Source organism: Rhinolophus ferrumequinum, chromosome 2, assembly GCF_004115265.2.
Source record: "Rhinolophus ferrumequinum isolate MPI-CBG mRhiFer1 chromosome 2, mRhiFer1_v1.p, whole genome shotgun sequence".
Classification (NCBI taxonomy): Eukaryota; Metazoa; Chordata; class Mammalia; order Chiroptera; family Rhinolophidae; genus Rhinolophus; species Rhinolophus ferrumequinum.
Window position 1 is genome coordinate 26,984,394 of NC_046285.1, and position 22,748 is coordinate 27,007,141.

The 22,748-nt window shown below is 35.6% G+C and overlaps 1 protein-coding gene across 1 annotated transcript in view; it reads left to right on the forward strand.

Moving 5' to 3' along the window:
* Nucleotides 1-22,748, forward strand: part of EPHA6 (EPH receptor A6) — an 869,632-nt gene that overhangs the window by 355,938 nt on the left and 490,946 nt on the right. Inside the window, 2 exon segments of the mRNA XM_033122487.1 lie at nucleotides 1,988-2,143; nucleotides 22,228-22,563. Of these exon segments, the coding sequence (XP_032978378.1) occupies nucleotides 1,988-2,143; nucleotides 22,228-22,563 (492 nt within the window).

Below are 22,748 nucleotides of genomic sequence, written 5' to 3' on the forward strand. Positions count from 1 at the left end.
GAATGTCAGTCATTTAGATCTATACAAACATTCATCAACATATGTACCTAGAGAAACATAGTTGTTTTATTGGGACTCATTTAGTTAGGAATTAAAATTACCTCAAGAAATTAAATGGCATTTTTTTCTTTCTATCCTAAATATATAAGCAGAAGATTGTTTATTGTTGAATTAGGATTTTTGTCTATTTTTAATTAGAGCATTTTGTGAAAATATATTGGATAGTTTGTTTGAACATTTTTAACATAATCTAGGTCACTGGAAAATTACTCTTCCTTCATTTTGTATAACAGGTTAATTTAGAACATGGCCAGCAATGGTTTCTTTAAGACCAGAAACAACTAAGCCCCCTAACATTCATAACATTGGATCCACACTTAGCATAGGATCCCTTTTGCTAGGTTTTCCATTTCTGTGAAAATGCACACTGAAAATGACAGCATAGATTTAGGCAAAGAGAAAATGAGTTTCAATAACACTTTTCATTGCATAACTTTCCTCATTTGCATTTTATGTTCATGATTTTCTATGAAAATTTAGTTACTTGCATACCATTTTTATGATTTTGCTGTATGTATATAGCACATATACCTTAATTACTTAATATTTTGTCTACCCACTCTTTAACTAATTCAAAATTTTAAAGTGAATTTATTTCAATATAATAAATAAAAAAATTATGTGAACAAAATTTCATCACTGACAATACCAACAAGAATTGTCAACAATACCAGATTTGGGGTGCGGTGAAGGGGGGAGACTTTATTCAATGAAAACAGCTCAATTTTGAAACTGCTTGGCCCTGAAACAGCTTGGGTGAGGTGGCCTGGACAAGCAGGCTCCAGTGTCACAGCTCCTGTGTCACAGCTCAGCTCACAGGAGACAGCTCCACTTTGCTCTTGTGTGACTTCTCTGCTCCAGTGTTAAAACTTCAGCAGGGGAAACAAAGTCTTCAGTGGAAACTGAAAATGTGACCCAACAAGACAGAGAGGCTGACTTATATAGAGGGAAGTTTCCACCCCTGGTTCCTAAATGGTCCATTTTTATTCAAATGATAACTTCAAATCCTCAGTATGATTTGTCCAAATAGCATTGTCCTGATTAGTCAGGGTGGAGCCACTCTAATTAGTTGGCAAAGATGCAAATGAAGGTATAGCTATACAGTTCCGATTGGATGTGGAAAGTCTCAGTCCTATTGGTCGAATTTTGATCTTATGAGCTCTCTTAAAAGGGTCTACTCAGGTGGCAGGAGCACAGTGCAGCAGGCTTAGCAGCCCAGTCTGTGGCTTTTCTCAGCGTGCATGAGAGGACTCTGTAAACAGTGGCCTCTGGTTATAAATTTGGCCCCGATTAACCACAGGAAGTCCTTCTTGGCAGGCATATTCTTATTGGGGTCTACAGTTGTTTGCCATAGAAAATAAAAATAAACATGATAAAAATAAAGCAACGTTATCAAACTATGGCTAGATCTTGCTTGCTAAGTAAGATCTCTGTACATCAGGCCAGGTCTCATTTTGTTATTTTATTTTCATTTTTTCAGTCCTTAAGAAAGGTATTAAAAATACACTAGCGCCACACTGGGACGTTCTCCTTGAGTGCTCATTAGGAATGAGATAGAAATGGAACAAAATACATGTTAAACAGTGTGATTCAATGTTATTTAATACCGTCTCCCAGAACTACACCAGGCCATTTCCCTGTTGCCAGTTATGAGTATCCCCACACTTCGGTAACCACCACTATTTGTGTAAGTTGCAGGGATGACTTTTAAAATTAGCAACCTCAGGTAAAATGGGAAGTCACTGTTGTGTTACTAATTTTGAATAATTTAACTCATTAATGTTAACATATATTGACTTCTCTGTGTATTCAGGACACTGAACTCTGAGATCCAAAGTGTGTTTAAATTGAAATGTTGCACATGTACAAATAAAAGAACTCTAGCAATAATACAAAAAAAAACAAAATGTTTTTCCTGTTTTTACAGCTTGCAGACCAGGATTCTATAAAGCATTTGCTGGGAACACAAAATGTTCTAAATGCCCTCCACACAGTTTAACCTACATGGAAGCAACTTCTGTCTGTCAGTGTGAAAAGGGTTACTTCCGAGCTGAAAAAGACCCACCTTCCATGGCATGTACCAGTAAGTCTGTATTTTGCATTTGGAAATCCTATTTCCAATTCTTTTTGGTCTCTTTATTCTAATTTTTTTAATGTATATATACAAAATCCTGTACCACCAGTGGTATTGGTCTTTGATAACAGGCAACAAAAAAATGTCTCTGTTTTCTCAGCATAATAGTTTATTAGCTGCTTGCAATGATTGTGTTTATTCCTCAAAATTCACAATGATCCTTGATATGCAAATGCCAGCACTGGTTTGAGGACTTGTATAAATTTTCCCTAACCATAATCTGTCCACAGGAAATTAAAGCAATTTACAGCTACCTGACAATTTATCACCAAAACTTCTCTTCTTTGCTTCAACCCTTGACCATATTTTAGGCACGTCAAGTTAGGACCCTCAAGTTTACCGTGTGGGGGATCTTCCAGATATAATTTTAAAAACCATTGTGCTATTGTTATGCAGAAAACTTTGAGTTTTTCTTGAAGTTTGCCTTTAAAGGAAGGCATTTTTGAGTTTGTTCACATTCTCTCCAATTTGGGGGTTGGAACCAATAGAATATTAAATCTAAATGTTAAGGTCATTTAATGCATGCACTGAGAATTTTAAATTATTTGTATATACTCCTATTTTTAAAGTATTGTGAAATATATGTACATTTAAAAAATAAAAGTGAATATATTAATGCATTGCTAAGCTATGCAAAATAAAATGTCACCTCTTAGTTATAAAAATCTTGCTATATACATGAATAAGCTATGATAGTGAATAAAAGATATTATAGTGAAAATTTGCCCGTGTTTTTGATGAATTTATGCCAAAATGTTGTTTATATTATGTAATTCCATAGAGGCAAAAATACATTGAGAATTATGTGATGCCACATATTCCTTAGACACAATGGATATGTCCCATTTCTTTTAATTGATGCAGTTCATAGATTTGTCTGCATTACTACAGATTTTAGTATAAAATATTTTTATGAGCACATTTAATAAAAATGTAGCACATTCAGTAGTAGATGTAATTTTTTTGCTTTCGGGTTGTAAATGCTGAGAGCCTACTTTTTGTTTGTTTGTTTCAGAAAATTGTAGTTTGGGAAATTACTTACTAGATAATTTTTTCCCTAGAAAATATTTTAAGTTTCAATATAGGAAAAGGAAAATTCAAAATATAATTTATCACCTGACTGTGGAAACAGTTTTGAACAGGAAGTTTGCTCTTGCTATACACATGTAATCCTTGTGCAGTTGTTGTGTATCATTATATTCTATTGTGGACAACATACTCCAACTTAGGTAGATGGTAGACTTTCAAAGTGGCTGCAGTACTGCCAGGTAACTATCCGTGAAATCCCATATCAGAAACTGAATGGAGCTTCCTACGTAGGTGAGTGATAGAGGAGAATATCCTCTTTTTATTTTCTTAGAAGGCCATAAATAGACAATTGACAAATCAAAGGAATGTAGTGGTTCTTATCAATATAACCCGTCAGTGAGGTAGCAGCACAGGTAGTTGGGAAGGCTTACAGTTCTTTGGAGAGAGACTAATTAGGAAAAAATATAGGATACAACAGGGTCTATAAACCTGGTAAGTTAGTCCGTCATTGTTGAATCATCAGCTTAACTTTTTATGTTTCTTGGATTTTCTTTCTTTTTTAAAAAAATTACTTTTTTTATGCTTGGCATTATAAATTACATTTTTTAAAAATGCTAGCCTGCCTTAGCTATACGAAGTGCGAGTCGATAAAAGGTTTAATTCTGGTTGTGTTGGGCAGAGCTTTGGATAGGAACCAGCATGCTATGTTGTCATCAGGGATTAAAAGAGAGAACCCCCCCAAAAAAGGTGAAAACTTTGTCAGGCCTCTCTCGTGCAGCCCCAGGGGGCTTCCACTCTAGGCTTCTCTCTAGTCTTTGATTAAAGACTTCTTTGCTTTGTTTCAGCAAAGACATCCGAATGTTAGTAATTTCACCATCTCTTAGAGTCACTGTGTGGGGACAGAGCCCCAGAGAGCAGTTTCCAGGCTCTCGGCCTCATGTGGAAAGGTGCTGGCTCAGGTAGTAGATGGCCATCAGATGTGGCTGGTTGGCCGTCAGCTGTAACCATTGAGCCATTGGCCACCAATATAATTGCCGCAGCTACCGAGAGGAGAGAGGAGGAGAGAGGAGGAGAGTGAAGGGGAGTCGAGGGGAGTTGAGGAGAGTCGGTCGGTTGGCAGAAAAGCGGACAGCAGGTCGCATGTCGTGTGAATCCAGCCTCCAGTGAGATTATAGTGGTGTGACTCCCCTACCTATGGCTCACTGGGTGTTCCTTTTTGGCCTCACCACATCCTGCGTTCTTGTGTGGGGAGCGGGAGCTGAGACCCCGCGGGCCGCCCTGCATGACACATTGTCATGCAGGATGTCAGGCGAGGTCTCTAGTCCCGCTCCCTGCATAAGAACACAGGATATGGTGAGGCCAAAAAAGAACACCCACGGAGCCATAGATAAGGGAGTCAGACCACTATATTCTCACTGGCGGCTGGGTTGGAGACACAGGAAGCAGGAGCCACACTGTCCACAAGCTGCCGTCCACTTCTCTCTGCCAACCCACCTCACTTGCTAGTTGCAATCCACCGTGCTAACTGCAATCCGCTCTTGCTAGCTCAGCCACCATCTTCTTGCTAGCCCCCATTTTTTGCTGCTAGTGTAGCCAGGGCAGTTATATTAGTGGCCAATGGCTCACTGGTTACAGCTGACGCCAACTAGCCACAGCTGATGGCCCTTTGATCACTCCCTGAGCCAGCACCTTTCCGTGTGAGGGCGAGAACCTGGAAACTGCACTCCTGGCTCTGTCCCCACAGTCATGTTACCAGAGTGTGAATCTTGGTTTCAGTGTTTACTAGCAATATAAGCTTGCACAAATTATTTAACCTCTCTTAGCCTCAGTTGCACCATTTATAGTATAATAATGGTACCTACCTCATTCTTGTGTTATGATGATTAAATACGTTAATATTTGAAAAGTGCTAAGAACAATACCTAGCACATAGTAGATACTACATAAATGTGTGTTTAATACAGAAAGCTGTTCTCTTATAATTCACTTTGAGATAATTTTTGGTAAGTTAGTATTCAAACTTTAAATACTTTGATACTATTATTCTGGGTTCACAAGTTCCATCATCTGCTGCATTCCTACAAACTGGAAAAATAATGTACGGTACTAAATTTTTAAGATACTTCCACAAAATATATTAAGTCTTGTACTGCTATGCCTATCTGATGTCAGTAAAGATTTTTGAATTACGCTCTGATTAGATGAGAGACCCTTGCTATTGTTACAATATATCGAGAATACCAAGGTCCACAAACTCCAAAGCATCATAGCTCATAAAAATTAAAATATTAGATTGTCTGGAAAGAAAAATCAGAAAAATAACAAGGCAGGAGGCCATTGAGCAATTAGACACTGAGACCCTGGTGTTCTTCAGAACCACGGTAAGTTCACCAAGACGTAGAACTTTTGAAGCCACAAATCATACAAGCAGTCAACCTTTCCTGTATTTCATTAACCACAAAAATTGGTCAAGTTTTAATAGCTGCAAGCTCCCTTAACATCTAGATCATGTGTATATGAATTAGCTATTTTTTTATCACCTTCATTCCAATAGTGTGTTATGCAAAGGTGAGAATTTGGGTCAGGTAAACAGTCAGTTCCATTACTTTCTGATGGTTTTGTCATTTTTAACATTTGAAACTATGTTTTCAGGGACTCTTCCAGGGATATAAAAAGAATTTTTTTTTCCTTAATACGTGTATCAGGGACAGGGATATTCTAAATGTATGAGTTTTAAAAAAAGTGAAGGACTGAAATATTGGAAATGACTAACCAGGACATTTGGCAGGTAAAACGCCTAGTAAGGAAAGAGTTCATAGACATATAGTACATGATTATATAAATGATATGATTTTAAGGACCCCAAGAAGTCCTTTCCTACTTCTTAGTGCCATTAACAACCCTGTAGTTTCTGGCACAACAATGAATGTGATTTCATCATTCAGAGTTTTATAATTTGTTTGGGTTTTCACTATAGAGATTGGTGTCCTTTTTATTTCAAAATCTGGAGACATATATATGGTTTTTTTCACATAGTGATGTTTGTTCAGATTTTATTTTTTAGAACAGTTTTAGATTCACAACTAAATTAAGAGAGAGCGTAGAGATTTTCCATACACCTTCCTATCCCAGACGTGCACAGCCTCCCCCATTATCGACATCTTTCACCAGAGTGGTACATTTGTTACAGCTGATGCGCCTACATTGACACACCATAATCACCCGAAGTCCATAGTTTAGGGGTCACTCTTGGTGTTGTACATTCTATGGGTTGGGACAAGTGTATAATGGCATGTAGCCATCATTATAGTATCATGCAGAGTATTTTCACTGCTCAAAAATCTGTGCCCCGCCTAATCATCCTTCCTTCCCGTCAACCGTCGACAACCACTTATCTTTTCACTGTCTCCATACTTTTGGCCCTTCCAGAATGTCATACAGTTGGAATCATACAGTAAGTAGCCTTTTTAGATTAGCTTCTTTCACTTAGTAACATGCATTTAAGATTCTTCCATATTTTGTCATCGCTGGATAGATTATTTGTGTTTTAGTGCTGAATAATATTCCATTGTCTAAATGTACCACAGTTCATATATCCGTTTACCTACTGAAAGACAGCTCGGTTGCTTCCCAGTTTTGGCAATTATGAATCAGCTGCTATAAACATGAACATGCAGGTTTATGTGTGGACATCAGTTTTCAACTCCTTTGTGTAAATACCAAGAAACATGATTGCTGGGTCATGTGGTAAGAGCAAGTTTAATTATGTAAGAAACCATTAAACTACTCTTTTGTATTCCCGTCAACAATGAATTCTTTGTTGACGGGAATACAAATCCTGGTCAGCATTTGATGTCAGTGTTTTGGATTTTGGCCATTTCTAATAGGTGTATAGTGGTACTCATTGTTTTAAATTGCATTTCCCTGATGACATGTGATGTGGGGTGTGTTTTCATATTCTTATTTGCCATCTGTATATCTTTTTGGGTGAAGTGTCCACCTAAAGATTTTCAGATGTTTCAAATGGCCAAAGTTTAAAATAATTTCTGTTATTCAGAGCTAATCCCTTGAACAGTTGTTGGTAGTGGCAAGGAAATCTGATCCTTCAGTCTTCTTCTGGGCTTGGCTATTATTGTTATTTTACTTTTTTGATATTTTGTTTCCATTATCTTCTTGCTCACAACATAGAAGTATAATCATAATTCTATCATTAAAAAAATGCTCCCAGTCCAATATTTTTTCTCTTCCAAAACAAACATCTTGGGAAAACAGTCTTAATCAGCTGTGGCTACGTCTTCACTTTTAATTTACTTTTTATTCTATTGCATTTACATTTTTGCTCTTCTCTCTACTGCAATCAGATTTTTCTTCTACCACTTCATGTAAACTGTGTAAGAAAAATTCACCAATAATCTTATTTGCTATTTTGTATTCGAAACATTTTTGACCTGTTATTCATGACATTTAATTCTGTTGATTACTCCTTTTTTCTTGAAACTATCTGTTCCCTTTCAGTCTAAGGTATGGCAATCCTACCTTCACCTTCTTAATTTTCTGACCATTGTGTTTCTCACCATTGATGGTTTCTCTTCTTTTGCTCACTGTTAAATGTTAATTTTGCTCATGTTCCTTTCTTTGCCTTATTTTTGTTTTGTTTTGTTTGTTTTACATGATCTCATTCTCATGGCTTCAAGTAGCACCTGTAAATAGGTGATGACTATATTTTTATCTATATGCCAGTCTTCTCTCCTAAGTTCCAAAGTGTTCTAGCCAACTAATTATGGGACCTGACAACCTATGTGTCCTATGGAAACCTGCCTGCATCTCAGATCTTGTGTCATACCATACTTCCCTTGGTTATTAATCTCATGGACTTCCAAGATGTTCTCATCCTTAGAGCCATCAGTTTCTTCTACTTGAAATGCTTTCCTTCTAGGTCTCATCATGGTTGTTTTCTTTTTGCCATTCAAATGTCAATTCTTAGTACAGGCATTTCCTGTCCACCTTTCAAAAATAGAATCCCTCCCAGTTACTTTTTTTTTTTATGTCACATATTTTACTTTTTCATGGACATCCAAAGTCCAGCCCTGGCCTGTCTCTTTCTCTCCAATTTTAGCTATATTAGGGTCTCTTAAACAGCAATGTATTTCCAAGTTTAGGTCATCTTGATTTTTTAAAAATCATTGCATCCTTTTTGCATAAACTGCAAAATATACATATACAAAGAAATTATGAGTAAGCAATTTAAAATGAATTACTGAAATCTTTTTTCTAGTTTCTTAATCTATTTCATAAACTCTTAACTTTATTTTTCAAGTGACTCATTAATGTATGTTCTATGCTTTAAAGGATGAGCTGTGAGGGACACTCAACAATATCAAGTCTCGGTCAATTAGGGCTCCCTCTAAGAGCAGTTCAGAGCACGGAAAACTCTACTGACTGCAAAGAAGTCTGTTATCAAAATAACTGCCTAAGGCTTTTCCAGTCAGAGGGGAAATTACTCATTGAGGTTAAAGAAACAAAGGAAAATAAGAGTTACTAAGAAAGTACTTGTCAAGCAGGAAAGGCAGAGAGCAGGAAAAGATAAAGAAAAATGAAGTGAGGGTCTAATGTATGGATGCATGAAAAGTTATAAAAAATATAATTCCACAGTCATAGCATTTTTACTTTGATGTTTATCATGTGTCTATATCAATAAGATTTTTTTAAAGTTACTGAATAAGTGCCAGAAGATTAACAGATTCAGAAAACATCTGTGTTACCTACTTAGAAAAGTTGAAAAAATAAAATGTAAATCAGATATGTGGGTAATTCTAAATGCACATCAATTTTTTGGGGGGAGGGTGTCATCTAAATATGCAATTAAGTTTGTTGTGTGTAAAACCAGTATGTTCCAACTTCCCTGTTAGTACAAAGGCAAGTATCATATCTTTGTATCTTTGTATTGTGACAGTGATTAGGATGAAAGTGTAAAAGTTGAATTTACTTTTGTTCTAAGGCTAACATTATAAAATATGGCTTCTTTATTGCTGGCACAGTGATCAGCTGAGAAAGTCATTATACTCTCACTCTTATTTGAGTAGAACAAATCACGTGTGGAGATGCAGCACGAGAGGTGTTCTTCATTTCTGCTGGCCCACTAGGGTGTCTCTCTTCTGGGTGGGTACAGGAAGCTCGCATCCAGGTACTCATGTTCTGCATGCAATCTCTTCTTTTCTATCCCCATCTCCTTTGGGTTTTTTTTTTCCTTTCTCTTTCCAAAAGCACATTTTGCATAGAGAAAATCATTCTGGATCCTTGCTTGTCCATCTCACAACTGAAATAGAAAAGTGTAACTGATTGGTTAGGTGGCTCGTGGTGAACACGGTGTAGCAGTCACAATTCTGTAGAGGCTAAAGCAGGAGAAGTTACAAAGATGAGTTTTATTGCTTCTAGCAGGCTGTGTTACATGCTAGAACTTGTCTTTTTACAGAAAATAACTCTAAATATTCATTCAATGTATTGTAACGGTATAGTTTTAAAATTAAAATGACACTTACATTACAGAATAGATACCTGTAGGTTACCCCAATACAGATCACTGATGTGAGACGTCACTTGAGCTTCATGGAGTTTCCTAAACCCAAATTTTTAATTTTTATTTCACTGGAATTTCTTTTACCAAATCACCTAGGAGAGGTTCCTCTGTAGGAAGAGATATTAAGTGGTCATTCTGCTGATGCTAGAGAATTAAGTTACCACCTGCTTCCAGGGTGAATCTATTTCTGGCCTCCACAGTTGGAACTCAGAATTGTCCCATCAGTGTCATCTACTTGTACACAACAGACTAATTACAAATAGTTGTTCCATAATTAGAAACAGTGCTCATAATTATCCCCACAATGTTATGTATTTTGAGAAAGGTTTATTGATTTGCTTTAATCTATTTATTGTTTTTTTTATTAGTTTCAGGTGTACAAAACAATGTGATACTTAAACATTTACACCCATTGCAAAGTGATAACCCCCTGCCCCCAATCTACTACCCCTCTGACATAGAATATAACAGCCTTATTTATTGTTTTGATTTCCCTCCCAAATGATGACAATACTTAGTCTCTTCATATTTCTTTCCTTTTTTTAAATTAAAATTTATTGGGGTGACAATTGTTAGTAAAGTTACATAGGTTTCAGGTGTACAATTCTGTAACACATCATCTATATGTCACATTGTGTGTTCACCACCCAGAGTCAGTTCTCCTTCCATCACCATATACTTGATCCCTTTACCCTCATCTACCACTCCCTCCCCATTACCCTCTGGTAACCACTAAACTATTTGTCTGTGTCTATGAGTTTTTATTTCTTCATTTGTTTGTCTTGTTCCTTTGTTGCTTTTAGTTTTATATACCACATATCAGTGAAATCCTATGGTTCTCGACTTTTTGTGGCTTAGTTATTTCGCTTAGCATAATAATCTCAAGAGCCATACATGTTGTTGCACATGGCACTATTTCATCTTTTCTTATGGCAGTATAGTATTCCATAGTGTATATATACCATAACTTCTATATCCAATCATCTATCGAAGGACACTTTGGTTGTGTCCATGTCTTGGCTACCATAAATAAAGCTGCAATGAACATCGGAGCACATATATTTTTACGGATAAATGTTTTCAGATTTTTTGGGTAGATTCCTAGGAGAGGGTTTTCTGGGTCATATAGTAATTCTATTCGTAATTTTTCTGAGGAACCTCCACACTGCCTTCCATAGCCTCTGCACTAATCTGCATTCCCACCAACAGTGTATGAGGGTTCCTTTTTTGCCATAGTTTCTTACCGTTGTTATTATTTGTCTTGTTGATGATAGCCATTCTAACTGGGGTGAGGTGATATCTCATTGTGGTTTTTATTTGCATTTCTCTGATGATTAGTGATATTGAGCATTTTATCATATATCTATTGGTCATCTGTATGTCCTCTTTGGAGAAATGTCTATTCAGGTCCTCTGCCCATTTTTAATTGTATTGTTTGTGTTTTTGTTGCGGAGCTGTATGAGTCCCTTATATATTTTTGATAGAGTATTTAACATAATTGACTCAAACACAGAAAGGATTTTATGTAGGTGTACATGATTTTTCCTTTTTTCACAGTGTTATGGAAACTGGATCATGTTTAATTCAAAAGACCCAAGGCCAGCCATCTCATTATTTCATTTGTATTTTAGTGTGCTTTTATCATGCATTTGGTTCTGTCCTTTAACTCTTGATCTGAACAGCTATAACACATTTCTGTAATTCTTACAATTAGTCTATGGGTTTATTTTTTTATTTTTGTTTTCTGCATTGATGAGGATGTTGATAACTATTTTTGGAATTTTCCCAAGGTAAGATTATATCTATGCTCTGTAGCATAGACATTTGGGACCAAAATGTTTACTTTTCAAGTCTTCAAGAGTCTATGTAACTGTATTTTGAGAAGTTATTATTCCTTACCAATGGGTACAGAGATGAGTGGCTGCCCATTTTGTTATGGGTCTTTATTAGTTAATGTCAGTTGTCGTAATATAAACATTTCTTTCTATTTCTCAAGTGATTTTCAAATCATGTGGGTCAGGCTTTTGCACAAAATTAAACCTTGAACTCTGCTTTCCAATATTTGTCAAATTTTGCATTATGTGAAAAGAAATTCTTGAAAGATTGCAAAAAAACGATGAGTTCTATTCATTCAAATAGTTAAACTACATGTTAACCTTTGGATCAACCTGGACCACAATAGACTTGTGTTCATGGATACAAATATTTCAGTGTAATTTGTACATTTGGTAAGTATCAGTCACCTCTTCTATAAAATAGGGATACTAATAACTACCTTATAGGTTTATTGTGATAATTAAATGAAATAAGTCATGTGAAATATTAAGTACACTCCTTAGAAAAAATTGAGTGCTTAAAAATATTGGCTATATTTCTTGAATACAACAATTCTGCCAGAGGACGAAAGGAAGTTGTCACAAAGGGGTTAACACCTTAATAGGAAGATGACAGATGAGTAGGAGTTTTCCAGAAAGCAAAAGGAGGCAAAGTAGCAGCATGTGCAAAAGCATTGAGAAACAGCAAACGAGAGCCTAAGAATACGGGATGAAGCTGGTTCTGAAGACACTTGAAGACAAGATTGAGAAGTTTACATTTTATTCTGGAAGTAAATGGTAGTTGGTCTGGCATATTTTTAATTTGTTTCTTCATGAGTTTTAGAAAGAATGGAGAATCTAAGAAGATTTATCTATGTCTTCATTCACAGTACTATAAAAACATTAATGGAAAACAAGTCTTAATTTTAGACATCAATTTAGTTCCTGAAAAAGGCACAATGATATTGAGGAAAATTAAATTATGTTGAATACAAAGGATTTGAAGTGCACATGCTGCTGTATTTTGAGCATATTTATCTTGAAGATTTAATTTTCAATCATTCTGAACATAAAAATGTTTTAAATGCTCTAAGATAACGTTATTAAAAGGAATCTGTTCTCAGAAAGCAATAAGTTGCTCGTTAATTTGTATGTTTTTAAATTTGTATTTGACAATATTTTCTAAGAAAAGCACTATAAAATACTTTTCATATTTATTTACCAGACATTTTCTGTCTATAGGATGAATACAATGGGATAGAGTGAAAAAAAAATCTAAACATAAAAAACCCTAGGTATCATCCTATCACTAGTGCAGGGCATGGCATTGACATAATTACAGTACTTATCTGGGCCTCATTTCTTTACAAACTGAGTAAGTCAATCTAGTTTCTTCCCTGTGGTAAGGTTGAAGCCCCAGTTTTGTGATTATTCGTCATCCATTTCCAAATATATAAATATTTTATGAATAAAACTTATAAATAGAGCACAAATTGGTTTAGAGAAAAGTATAAAATTCAGTTTACATATGCTCCTATCAAATACATTCTTCAAAAATTATATAGGAAGGACTTTAGATGAGCAATATAGATGTAGATAAAAGTTAAAATTAATAGTGCTAATACAAAGAATGTGATGACTTTTAGAGTTTTAAATTATGTCTATATGTAGATCTGACAACATATTTTTGGTACATTATTACAGTCTGGAGATGTACTTTTTCATTTGTTCCTATGTATGTATTTATGTTTCTTTAGTAAATTTTACAAGTTACTCATTTACAAAAGCATTTACCTAAACATATGTATATATATATACATATATATATGTATATGTGTGTATATATATATGTATATACACACACACACATATATATATATACATATACATATATTATATATTATACTGAATACACACACATATATTTAATTAATTTTCATTAAATTTTTGAGGTAACATTGGGTAGTAAAATTATACAGTTTTCAAGTGTACATTTCTATAGCACATCATCTAAATGTTGCATTGTGTGTTCACCACACAGAGTCAGTTCTCCTTCCATCACTATATATTTGAAACCCTTTACCCTCTTCTACCACCCCTCTCCCCCCTTACCCTCTGGTAACCACTAAACTGTTGTCTGTGCCTATGAGTTTTTGTTTCTTTGTGTGTTTGTCTTGTTCATTTGCTGCTTTCAGCTTTGTATACTACAATGTGAGTGAAAGCACAGGTTCTCAACTTTTTCTCTGACTTATTTCTCCTGGCAGAGTAATCTCAAAATCCATCCATGTTGTCAAAAATGGCAATATTTCATCTTTTCTTATGGCCAACTAATATTCCATTGTATATATATACCACATATTCTTTATCCAATCATCTATTGAAGGGCACTTTGGTTGTTTTCATGTCTTGGCCACTGTGAATAATGCTGCAATGAACATAAGGGTACATATTATCTTTATGGATAAATTTTTTTCAGATTTTTGGGGTTGTTACCCAGAAGAGAGACTGCTGGGTCATATGGAAATTCTATTCTTAATTTTTTGAGGAACTTCCATGCTGTTTTCCATTAGCGGCTGCAGCAGTCTGAATTCCCACCAACAATGTATGAGGGTTCCTTTCTCTCCACAAGCTTGTTATTGCTTGTCTTGTTGATAATAGATTTTCTAATAGGTGTGAAGTGGTATCTCATTGTGGTTTTGATTTACATTTCCATAGTTTGTGAAGTTGTGTTTTTTCATATCTGTTGGCTATTTGTCTTCTTGGGAGAAGTATCTATTCAGTTCCTCTGCTCATTTTTTAATTGGATTGATTGTTTTTTTGTTGTAGAGTTGTATACATTCTTCATATAGTTTGGATATTAGCCCTTTATTGGAGAGGTTGTTTGCAAATATCTTCTCCCATTTGCTTGGTTTCCTCTCTTTGTTTTGTTGACGGTTTCTACTGCTGTGCAGAATCTTTTTAGTTTGATATAGTCCCATTCATTTATTTTCACTTTTACTTCCCTTGCCTCTGAGGTCAAATTAATAATATCCTCTATGATTCCAAGGTCAATAGAGTAGTACCTATGTTTTTTTCTATGCAATTTATTGTTTCAGATCTTAGGTTTAGGTCTTTGATCCATTTTGAGTTAATTTGGTATATGGTGACAGATAGCAGTCTAGTTTCATTCTTTTGCATGTGCCTTTCCAATTTTCCCATCACCGTTTATTGAAGAGGCTTTCTTTTCTCCATTGTATGTTTTTGGCTCCTTTGTCAAAAATTATCTGCCCATATAAGTGGATTTATTTCTGGGTTCTCAGTTCTATTCCACTAGTCTGTGTGTCTATTTTTCTGCCAATACCATGTTGTTTGATAATTGTCACTTTGTAGTATAAATTGAAGTCAGAGAGTATGATACCTCAGGTCTTATTCTTCTTTCTCAGGATTGCTTTGGCTACTCGGGGTCTTTTGTGATTCCATATAAAGCTGATAATTTTTGTTATATTCGATAGTTTGAATATTTGATTCCAATTCCTCCTAGTTTGTAGAGTTTCTGCTAAAAAATTTGATGATAATATCATTGTAGGTTACCATCTTCTTTTCCCGGGTTGCCTTGGAATTCTTTCTTTGTTATTAATTTTTGACAGTTTCAAGGCAATGTGCCTTGGAGAAGACCTGTTGGGATTGAGGTAATTAGGTGTTATGTTTGCTTCTTGGATTCGAGAGTCCAGGTCTTTCCATAAGTTTGGTAGGTTCTCATCGACTTTGTTTGAATATACTCTCTGTGCCCTCCTCCTTCTATTCTTCTTCTGATATACCCTTATTCTTATATTGCTATTCTGGTAGAGTAAGATAGTTCTTGCAGAGTTCATTCATTTAACTCTCAAGTCTCTCTCTTCCTCAGTCTTTGTCATTTCCAGATTTCTATCTTTGATATAACTAATTCTTTCGTCTATCTGGTCAGCTCTATTTCCTAAGCTGGCTATTTCATTCTTTATCTCTTTTATTGAGTTTTTCAGCTCCAAAATTTCTATTTGTTTCTGTTTAAAAATTTAAATCTCTTTGGTAAAGTATTTAATTTGTTTATTGATTTTATTTCTGAGTTCATTAAACTGCCTATCTGAAGTGTCTTACAACTTGGTGAGTTTTTTCAGAACTGCTGTTTTGTAATCTCTGTCATTTAAATCACATATTTCATTGTCTTTAAGTTTATCTTCTCAAGATTCTTTCATTTGCTTTCTGAGATGCCTTGTTACCTTGCTTATTCCAATTAATTGATGGATTATTTATTTTCCTAGGCACCTACGGGAATGAATTCCACCATAGGTTAATAGGAAGAAGTCTTCTTGTTGTTGTCGTTTTCTAGTACATATTGCTAGAGTGTTTGATTTTCTCTTGCCCTGTTCCATCTTCTAGCAGTGGAAGATTTCCTGGGAGGTGGGCGTCTCCTATGTGGCCAGGTCACCTCGGTCTCGGACACCACCCTCCTGGGAGGATATGGTGGGTGATGGGGTTCTGAGTACCTGAAATCCCAATGTTGCCCCTGCAGCCAGATGCAGAGCTATGTGCCTCAGTGCGCTGAGTGCCCTCACTGGGATCCGCTGGGTGGAGGCAGGGTGGCCTGGGAGAAGCCACTGGTATGTTCATTTCTTTGTTCTCCGAGTAATGGTGACTGCCTAACCACAGCTGCCTTGCCCCTATATCTCTTCTTTTTTCACTGGAATTAGCTGTAGTGTGCATCTGCTTCTCAGGAACTGTCTCTCGAGTTCTCAGGGCCGTAGATATTCTGCTCTTTAACCTGACACTGCTATAGTTTCTTCTGAGGACTGCTACTAACACTGGATGGATGTTATGACTCTATGAAGACTCTATGAAGCAAGGTCCGGAAGGGTGGGGAAGGCAGCCAGACTCATTGGCTTTGTTTTCTGCCTGACAATGAGGGCTGCTAGAACATAGTCGTCACACTTCTGTATTCAGTCTTTGACCCAAGGTCTCTGCCCGGATCACTGGGTTGAGCCATATTATATGGTGATCACTCAGGCAGGAGTGCTGGGGCCACAGAGAGTACACCTACAACCTCAATCTTCCCCTGTCCTAGTAGTGCAGTGAGGTACCAACTGTGTCTGCAGCCCCCATCTCTCCACTTTTCCCTTCTCTCCTCCCCTGTTCACCCCCGTTCACCCACCTTTAGATGTTTCGATGTGCAGATCTCTCAGATTTGTTTGTATGTTGCTCATGGAATCGTTTGTTGAATTATAGCTATTCAACCTGTTGTAACTTCAGGAGGAGTAATCAAAGGATGCCCCCTCATGCTCCATGTTTCTGACATCATTCACTATACCGGGGGTGCCAAAAAAATGTATACAAGTGGACACTTTGGTCAACATTGCTCAAGCAGTAATTTGCCATAATCAGAAGTGTCTGGACGCTGATGGTAACCACTTTGAGCACCTCTTGTAGTTGCAGAAGTCAAATGTGACTTGTATTCATCTTTTGTTATTGGTATATGTTGAGTATTAAATTTTTAATGAAGTTTTCCTTTCTTAAAATGTGTTACATATTTTTGGCACCCTCTGTATGTGTTTTAATATTGTCTTCAATATACCTTAACATAGAACTATTTTTCTCTCATTTGTAAACTCATAGATAAGAAGAAACTTGCTTTTCATTAGGAAACTGTACTACTACATTCTCAGTGGTCGTTAAATTTACAAAAACATTTAAATTATATCCAAGTAATATCTTAAGAACTGGTAAAAATATAGTTTAGTAGGTAATAGTCTTTCATGACTTGATGTCCTCGATTATTTGGATCACATTTTCATTGTTATTAAGGTTAAAAAGTGTTTCTACAGGCCACAATTAGCAATAGAGTTAAAGGGTATAAATAGTTATACTGCAGTCCCTATGAAAAAGACCATCTTTGTTTATGAGTTAATATATTTCTATAATTATAAACATGAAATATATACCTGTAGCAATTGATGTAGTAACTGAAATATGAACAAAATTTGTTTGTTCTCCCTCTGTGTCAGCCTTTATTTAAGGATGTTCTGTAGAATGCTAGTATTCCCCCAGCTGCTTCTTGGAAAATAAGACTCTATGAACAAATGTTTGTGAAATGGTGGATTCAACAAAGTGAAACAAATTGTGTTACTTGTGTTTCAGCATCATTCTGCCAGAGGAATCTTAATTTGAGAACTGAATTCATTTTTTTTTCTGTGTGCTATCTCATGGGACTAAAAATATTGCACAGGATAGATATACTGTTCTGTTTAAAAGCATTTTACATGAAAAAAACTAAAAATGAAGTAAAAGAAAACCAAACTCATAGTCCTCTGGTACTCCAAGAAGAAGATGGGGACTGTAGGGCCACTTGATTTTCTGGGAAGGGAAGAGAGAGCGCTGCCATGAATTTCTCATCACTTTACTATTACAGCACCTTTCCTTTATTTTTTAAAAGCGTAAAGGGGAAACCCAAATTGAAGCCAAAAAAGGGAAGAAGATGTTGGAAATATATTTTCTAGATATACTAGTAAAAATAAAATTGTAGTTTTTATGTAAGATTTATTACACGATGAACTTGGAAAACAGTTATTTACAAATCAGAGTAATTGCCCTTTTCGTACGAAGTCAGTCTGGAGGGTGAAGTGTGGAGATTGCTTTCCTTCTGTGTGAAGTACTTTTCTTTAAAGAAAAAAAAAAATCAACATAAGGAAATCCCTGAGAATTTTTAATACATGTGTCTCCAAAAGGGTTATTGCTGCCAGGGTTCCCCCCTCAATGTGTCACATAATCTTTGTTTAATTTATAAATGATAACAAAGCAATCAGGCTCCATTCCTAAAAGCCCAGTGACACATAATTTAGTTGAATCTGAGGATTAGAATTAATTGTCTCTCTTTGTTCCAAGTTTTAAATCTTAGTAAATGATTCACTGCATGTCATTACAGCTTAATATTTGCATGAAATCACAGTTTAGCTGGCATAATTTAACAGCAATTAAAAAGCTATTTAATCGTCATGCAAATTGATATGAGGGTCCTTGAGTAAGAAGGGTGTCTGCCTGTTTTTTCTTTTTTTAAGTATCTCCAAGCGGACAGTTACATACTTGTAGACATCCATAACATAATTGATAACATTCTTCCTGTTCATGGAAATATAAGTGAATAATAATTCATGTTTTACATTATAAATAAGAGAAAAGAGCAACAATGTGAATATGCCATTCTGTAGAAAGACATTATGATAATGGAAAAGAATCTTTACCTCCCAGGCAGCAGTCTAGGTTTGCAGGAAAAAGCTACACTTGTCTCTGGGCTCTAGTTTATAATCTCTTCCATGTTTTCCTTTCTGAAGGCACACGTTTCTGTAACTCTCTGGAACACGAAATGGCATAAAGCAATGTATGAAGAAACCTGTCAGGAAAACTAACCATCTTATTTCTAGGTCTAGCTTTATGTAATATACGTATGGATGGCTGAGGACGTGCCCATCAGATGGCTGATATCAGGAGCTATTAAAAAAGAAAAAGGAAAATATATAATAACACTTCTTAAGATCTCAAAACCAATACACAATCATGGAGATTTATGGCTAATGTTCTGCTACTCAGATACTGTACAACCGGTCTCACTGCTGAATCTCCTTTACTCATTTAGACTGTCCATTACACTGCAGCCAGAGTGCTCTTTATAAACACATTACTTCCACGCATAAAATCTGTAGTTTCTTCCTGTTGTATGTAGAAAAATGTCCAGAATCATTCCAGTGAGCCTAGCGGTCTTGCATTATCTGGCCCATTCTTGTTCATGAAAACGCACTTCTTGTTTTTTGCTATTGCATTCTAGCTACAGTGATTTTCTGCTAGTTCCATGACTATTTTTAGATCTTTCTTGACTAAAGAACTACATACCTTCTACCCCTAATATTCTTCTCACCCCTCTGTATTTCCTCCTGGTGTCCTCCACAAGGCTTTCTCAGAGTGTTTCTCAGATTGGTCCTCCTGAGAGTTTTTATTTCAGCACCTTTCCCTTTTTTTATTAAAGTATAGTTGACATACAGTATTATATTAGTTTTAGGACAACATAGGTAATAACTTGACGTTTATGTTCCTTACAATATGATCACCATCATAAGTCTTGTAACCATCTATCACCAGTCAAGGTTATTGCAATAATATTGACTATTTTCCCTATGCCTTACATTACATCCCTGTGTGTGTGTTTTGTTGTTGTTGTTGTTGTTTTTTAATAACTGGAGTTTTGTACCTCATATTTCCCTTCACCTTTTACACCCATTCACCTACCTCCTTCCCCTCTGACAACTGTCAATTTGTTCTCTGTATCTATGAGTCAGTTTCTATTCTGTTTGTGCATTTGTTTTGTTTTTTGGAGTCCACATATAAGTGAAATAATATGGTATTTGTCTTTCTCTGTCTGAGTTATTTCACTTAGCATAATACCCTCCAGGCCCATCCATGTTGTTTCAGATGACAATAGTTTGTTCTTTTTTATGGCTGAATAATAGTCCATTGTACATTTTTGTCACATCTTCTTTATCCATTCACCTATCAATGGACACTGAGATTGTTTTCATATCATGGCTATTGTAAATAATGCTGCAATGAACATAGGGTGAATATATCTTTTTACTGTTTTCATTTTCTTTGAATAAATACCCTGAAGTGGAATAATTGGATCATATGGTAATTCTATTCTTAATTTTGAAGAACCTCCAGACTGGTTTTCACAGTAGCTGCACCAATTTACAATCCTACAACAATACAACAGTGAGTTTCTCCCAAGTCAGCTCCTTTCCTTTTCATTTTCATGTTGCACTTATACTTTGAATTTTATTCTTCTGTTTACTTGTATGTGTTTATCTAACTATCCACTTAAAATGTAAATAACAAGAAAGCAGGAATAATTCTATCACATTCACTCTAAGTCCAAGATCTAGTAGAGTATCTGGCACCCACAGTAGTCACTAAAAAATATATTTAATGAATGAATATCTGTATCTTGAATTCCAAAAGGAGCCTGTATCAAAATTTGAATTTCTTTCTATGGAGAGAATGTTGCAGAGAAAATATTTTCCCACCTCCTAAGCAAATTTTCTTAATAGCAGAAAATTTAGAAATTGGTTTAGATTTCTTAAAAATAAGCCTTCTAAAATATGGTGGGAATGTTATTTCATTTATTTATGCAGTGAATTATTTTTCAAACTATCAATTATAAGCATAGTCTCTTACAGAAAGATTTTTTGGTATTTCACATATAGTACATAGTGCACTGTATGTCACCTCGTAGACTTTCAGTTAATATTTGTTCAATAAATGATATGAAACTGAGTTTTGAAGTACTCAGGTATGTGTAAAAGGTTATGGGCACAATTTTAAGAAAAGGCTGGAATAGTTAAAGGTTTTATGTACGCTATACAGTGTGGTTCGTAAGGGAAAATAGTGAGAAAGAAGACTTAGGGAAGATACTCATCAATTCCTTCGACCAACTTGGTTAATGCGGATTCTTGATGACAAAGAGGATTGTGTGGGTTTCTTTATCAGCTTTTAAGAACACACTTACTTGTGTTTAATAAAGTTAATCTAAATAAAAGTCTATTCATGATATCTTATGTATACTCCCTTTTATCCCTTCCATACAATACTTTTATCTCACAAAATTGGCAAGGCCCTGATAAAAACCTTTGTGTTGCCTCAAATTTCTCTTTCTCTTCCTCTTTTCCAAACTATCCATCCTAAATTTATGGTCATTTATTATCAACCTGTGAGAAACAGATGCTTAGGTATTGTCAAAGATAGTAAATGGGACAAGCATAGTATGAAGACTGAAAGACTGAACACAATATGTTATACACACACACACACACACACACACACACACACACGTATACCTTGTTTCCCAAAAAATAAGACCTAGCCGGACAATAAGGTCTAATGCGTCTTTTGGAGCAAAAATTAATATAAGACCTGATCTTATTTTACTATAAGACCAGGTATTATATTATATCATATTATATTATATTATATTATATTATATTATATTATATTATATTATGTTATGTTATATTATATTATGTTATATGACCCGGTATTATATAAAATAAGACCGGGTCTTATATTAAGTTTTGCTCCAAAAGACGCATTAGAGCTGATTGTCTGGCTAGGTCTTATTTTCAGGGAAACACTTTATATATATATAACTATTTCTTTTTAAAGCTTTGAAAAAATTTTGAAAAATTTAAAAATTTTGTAATCATTATGATGTAATTAAAACCCTAAGATAATTTAAAATGTTTGGTTATTGTATATTTTCAGTCAACACAGTTAAGGGTATAATTACAATATGTTTTGGAGATGTATGGCTTTTGATGTTAAATATTGACATTCATATGCCAAAAAGTTAGATTATAGGTTATCTTCACCCCTAAAGACTGACTCTCTTACTGGACTAAATCAGATGTTTTTAACCACATGTTTTTTATGGCTCGCATCAGAAGAAAGAGCTCAAACTAATATAAAAGACCAACAAGTGTTTATTGATGAAGTTTTCAAGTTAGCACCGCAATTCGTTGTCCTATACATGTACATTTGTTTTTTCAATTGCTTTTCTCTAGGGCCACCTTCAGCTCCTAGGAATGTGGTTTTTAGCATCAATGAAACGGCCCTTATTTTGGAATGGAGCCCACCAAGTGACACAGGAGGGAGAAAAGATGTCACGTACAGTGTACTCTGTAAGAAATGTGGCTTAGACAGCAGCCCGTGTGAGGACTGCGGCGGAGGACTCCGCTTCATCCCAAGACACACTGGCCTGACCAACCATTCCGTGACAGTGCTGGACTTCGTGTCCCACGTGAATTACACCTTTGAAATAGAAGCCACGAATGGAGTGTCTGAGTTGAGTTTTTCTCCCAAGCCATACACAGCTATTACGGTGACCACGGATCAAGACGGTAAGTTCCACTGTTATTCTCTCAATACAGATCCATAATTCCTTTTTGATGCGTAATATCCTCAGTGGGCCAATATTCACTAAGGTGCAATTGTACACTCTATACACTACAGAGGTGATTTTCTGGTGGTGGTTGTTTCCGAAGGTGCAGAAAGGTATTTTTGATATTACTTCTTAATAGTATGA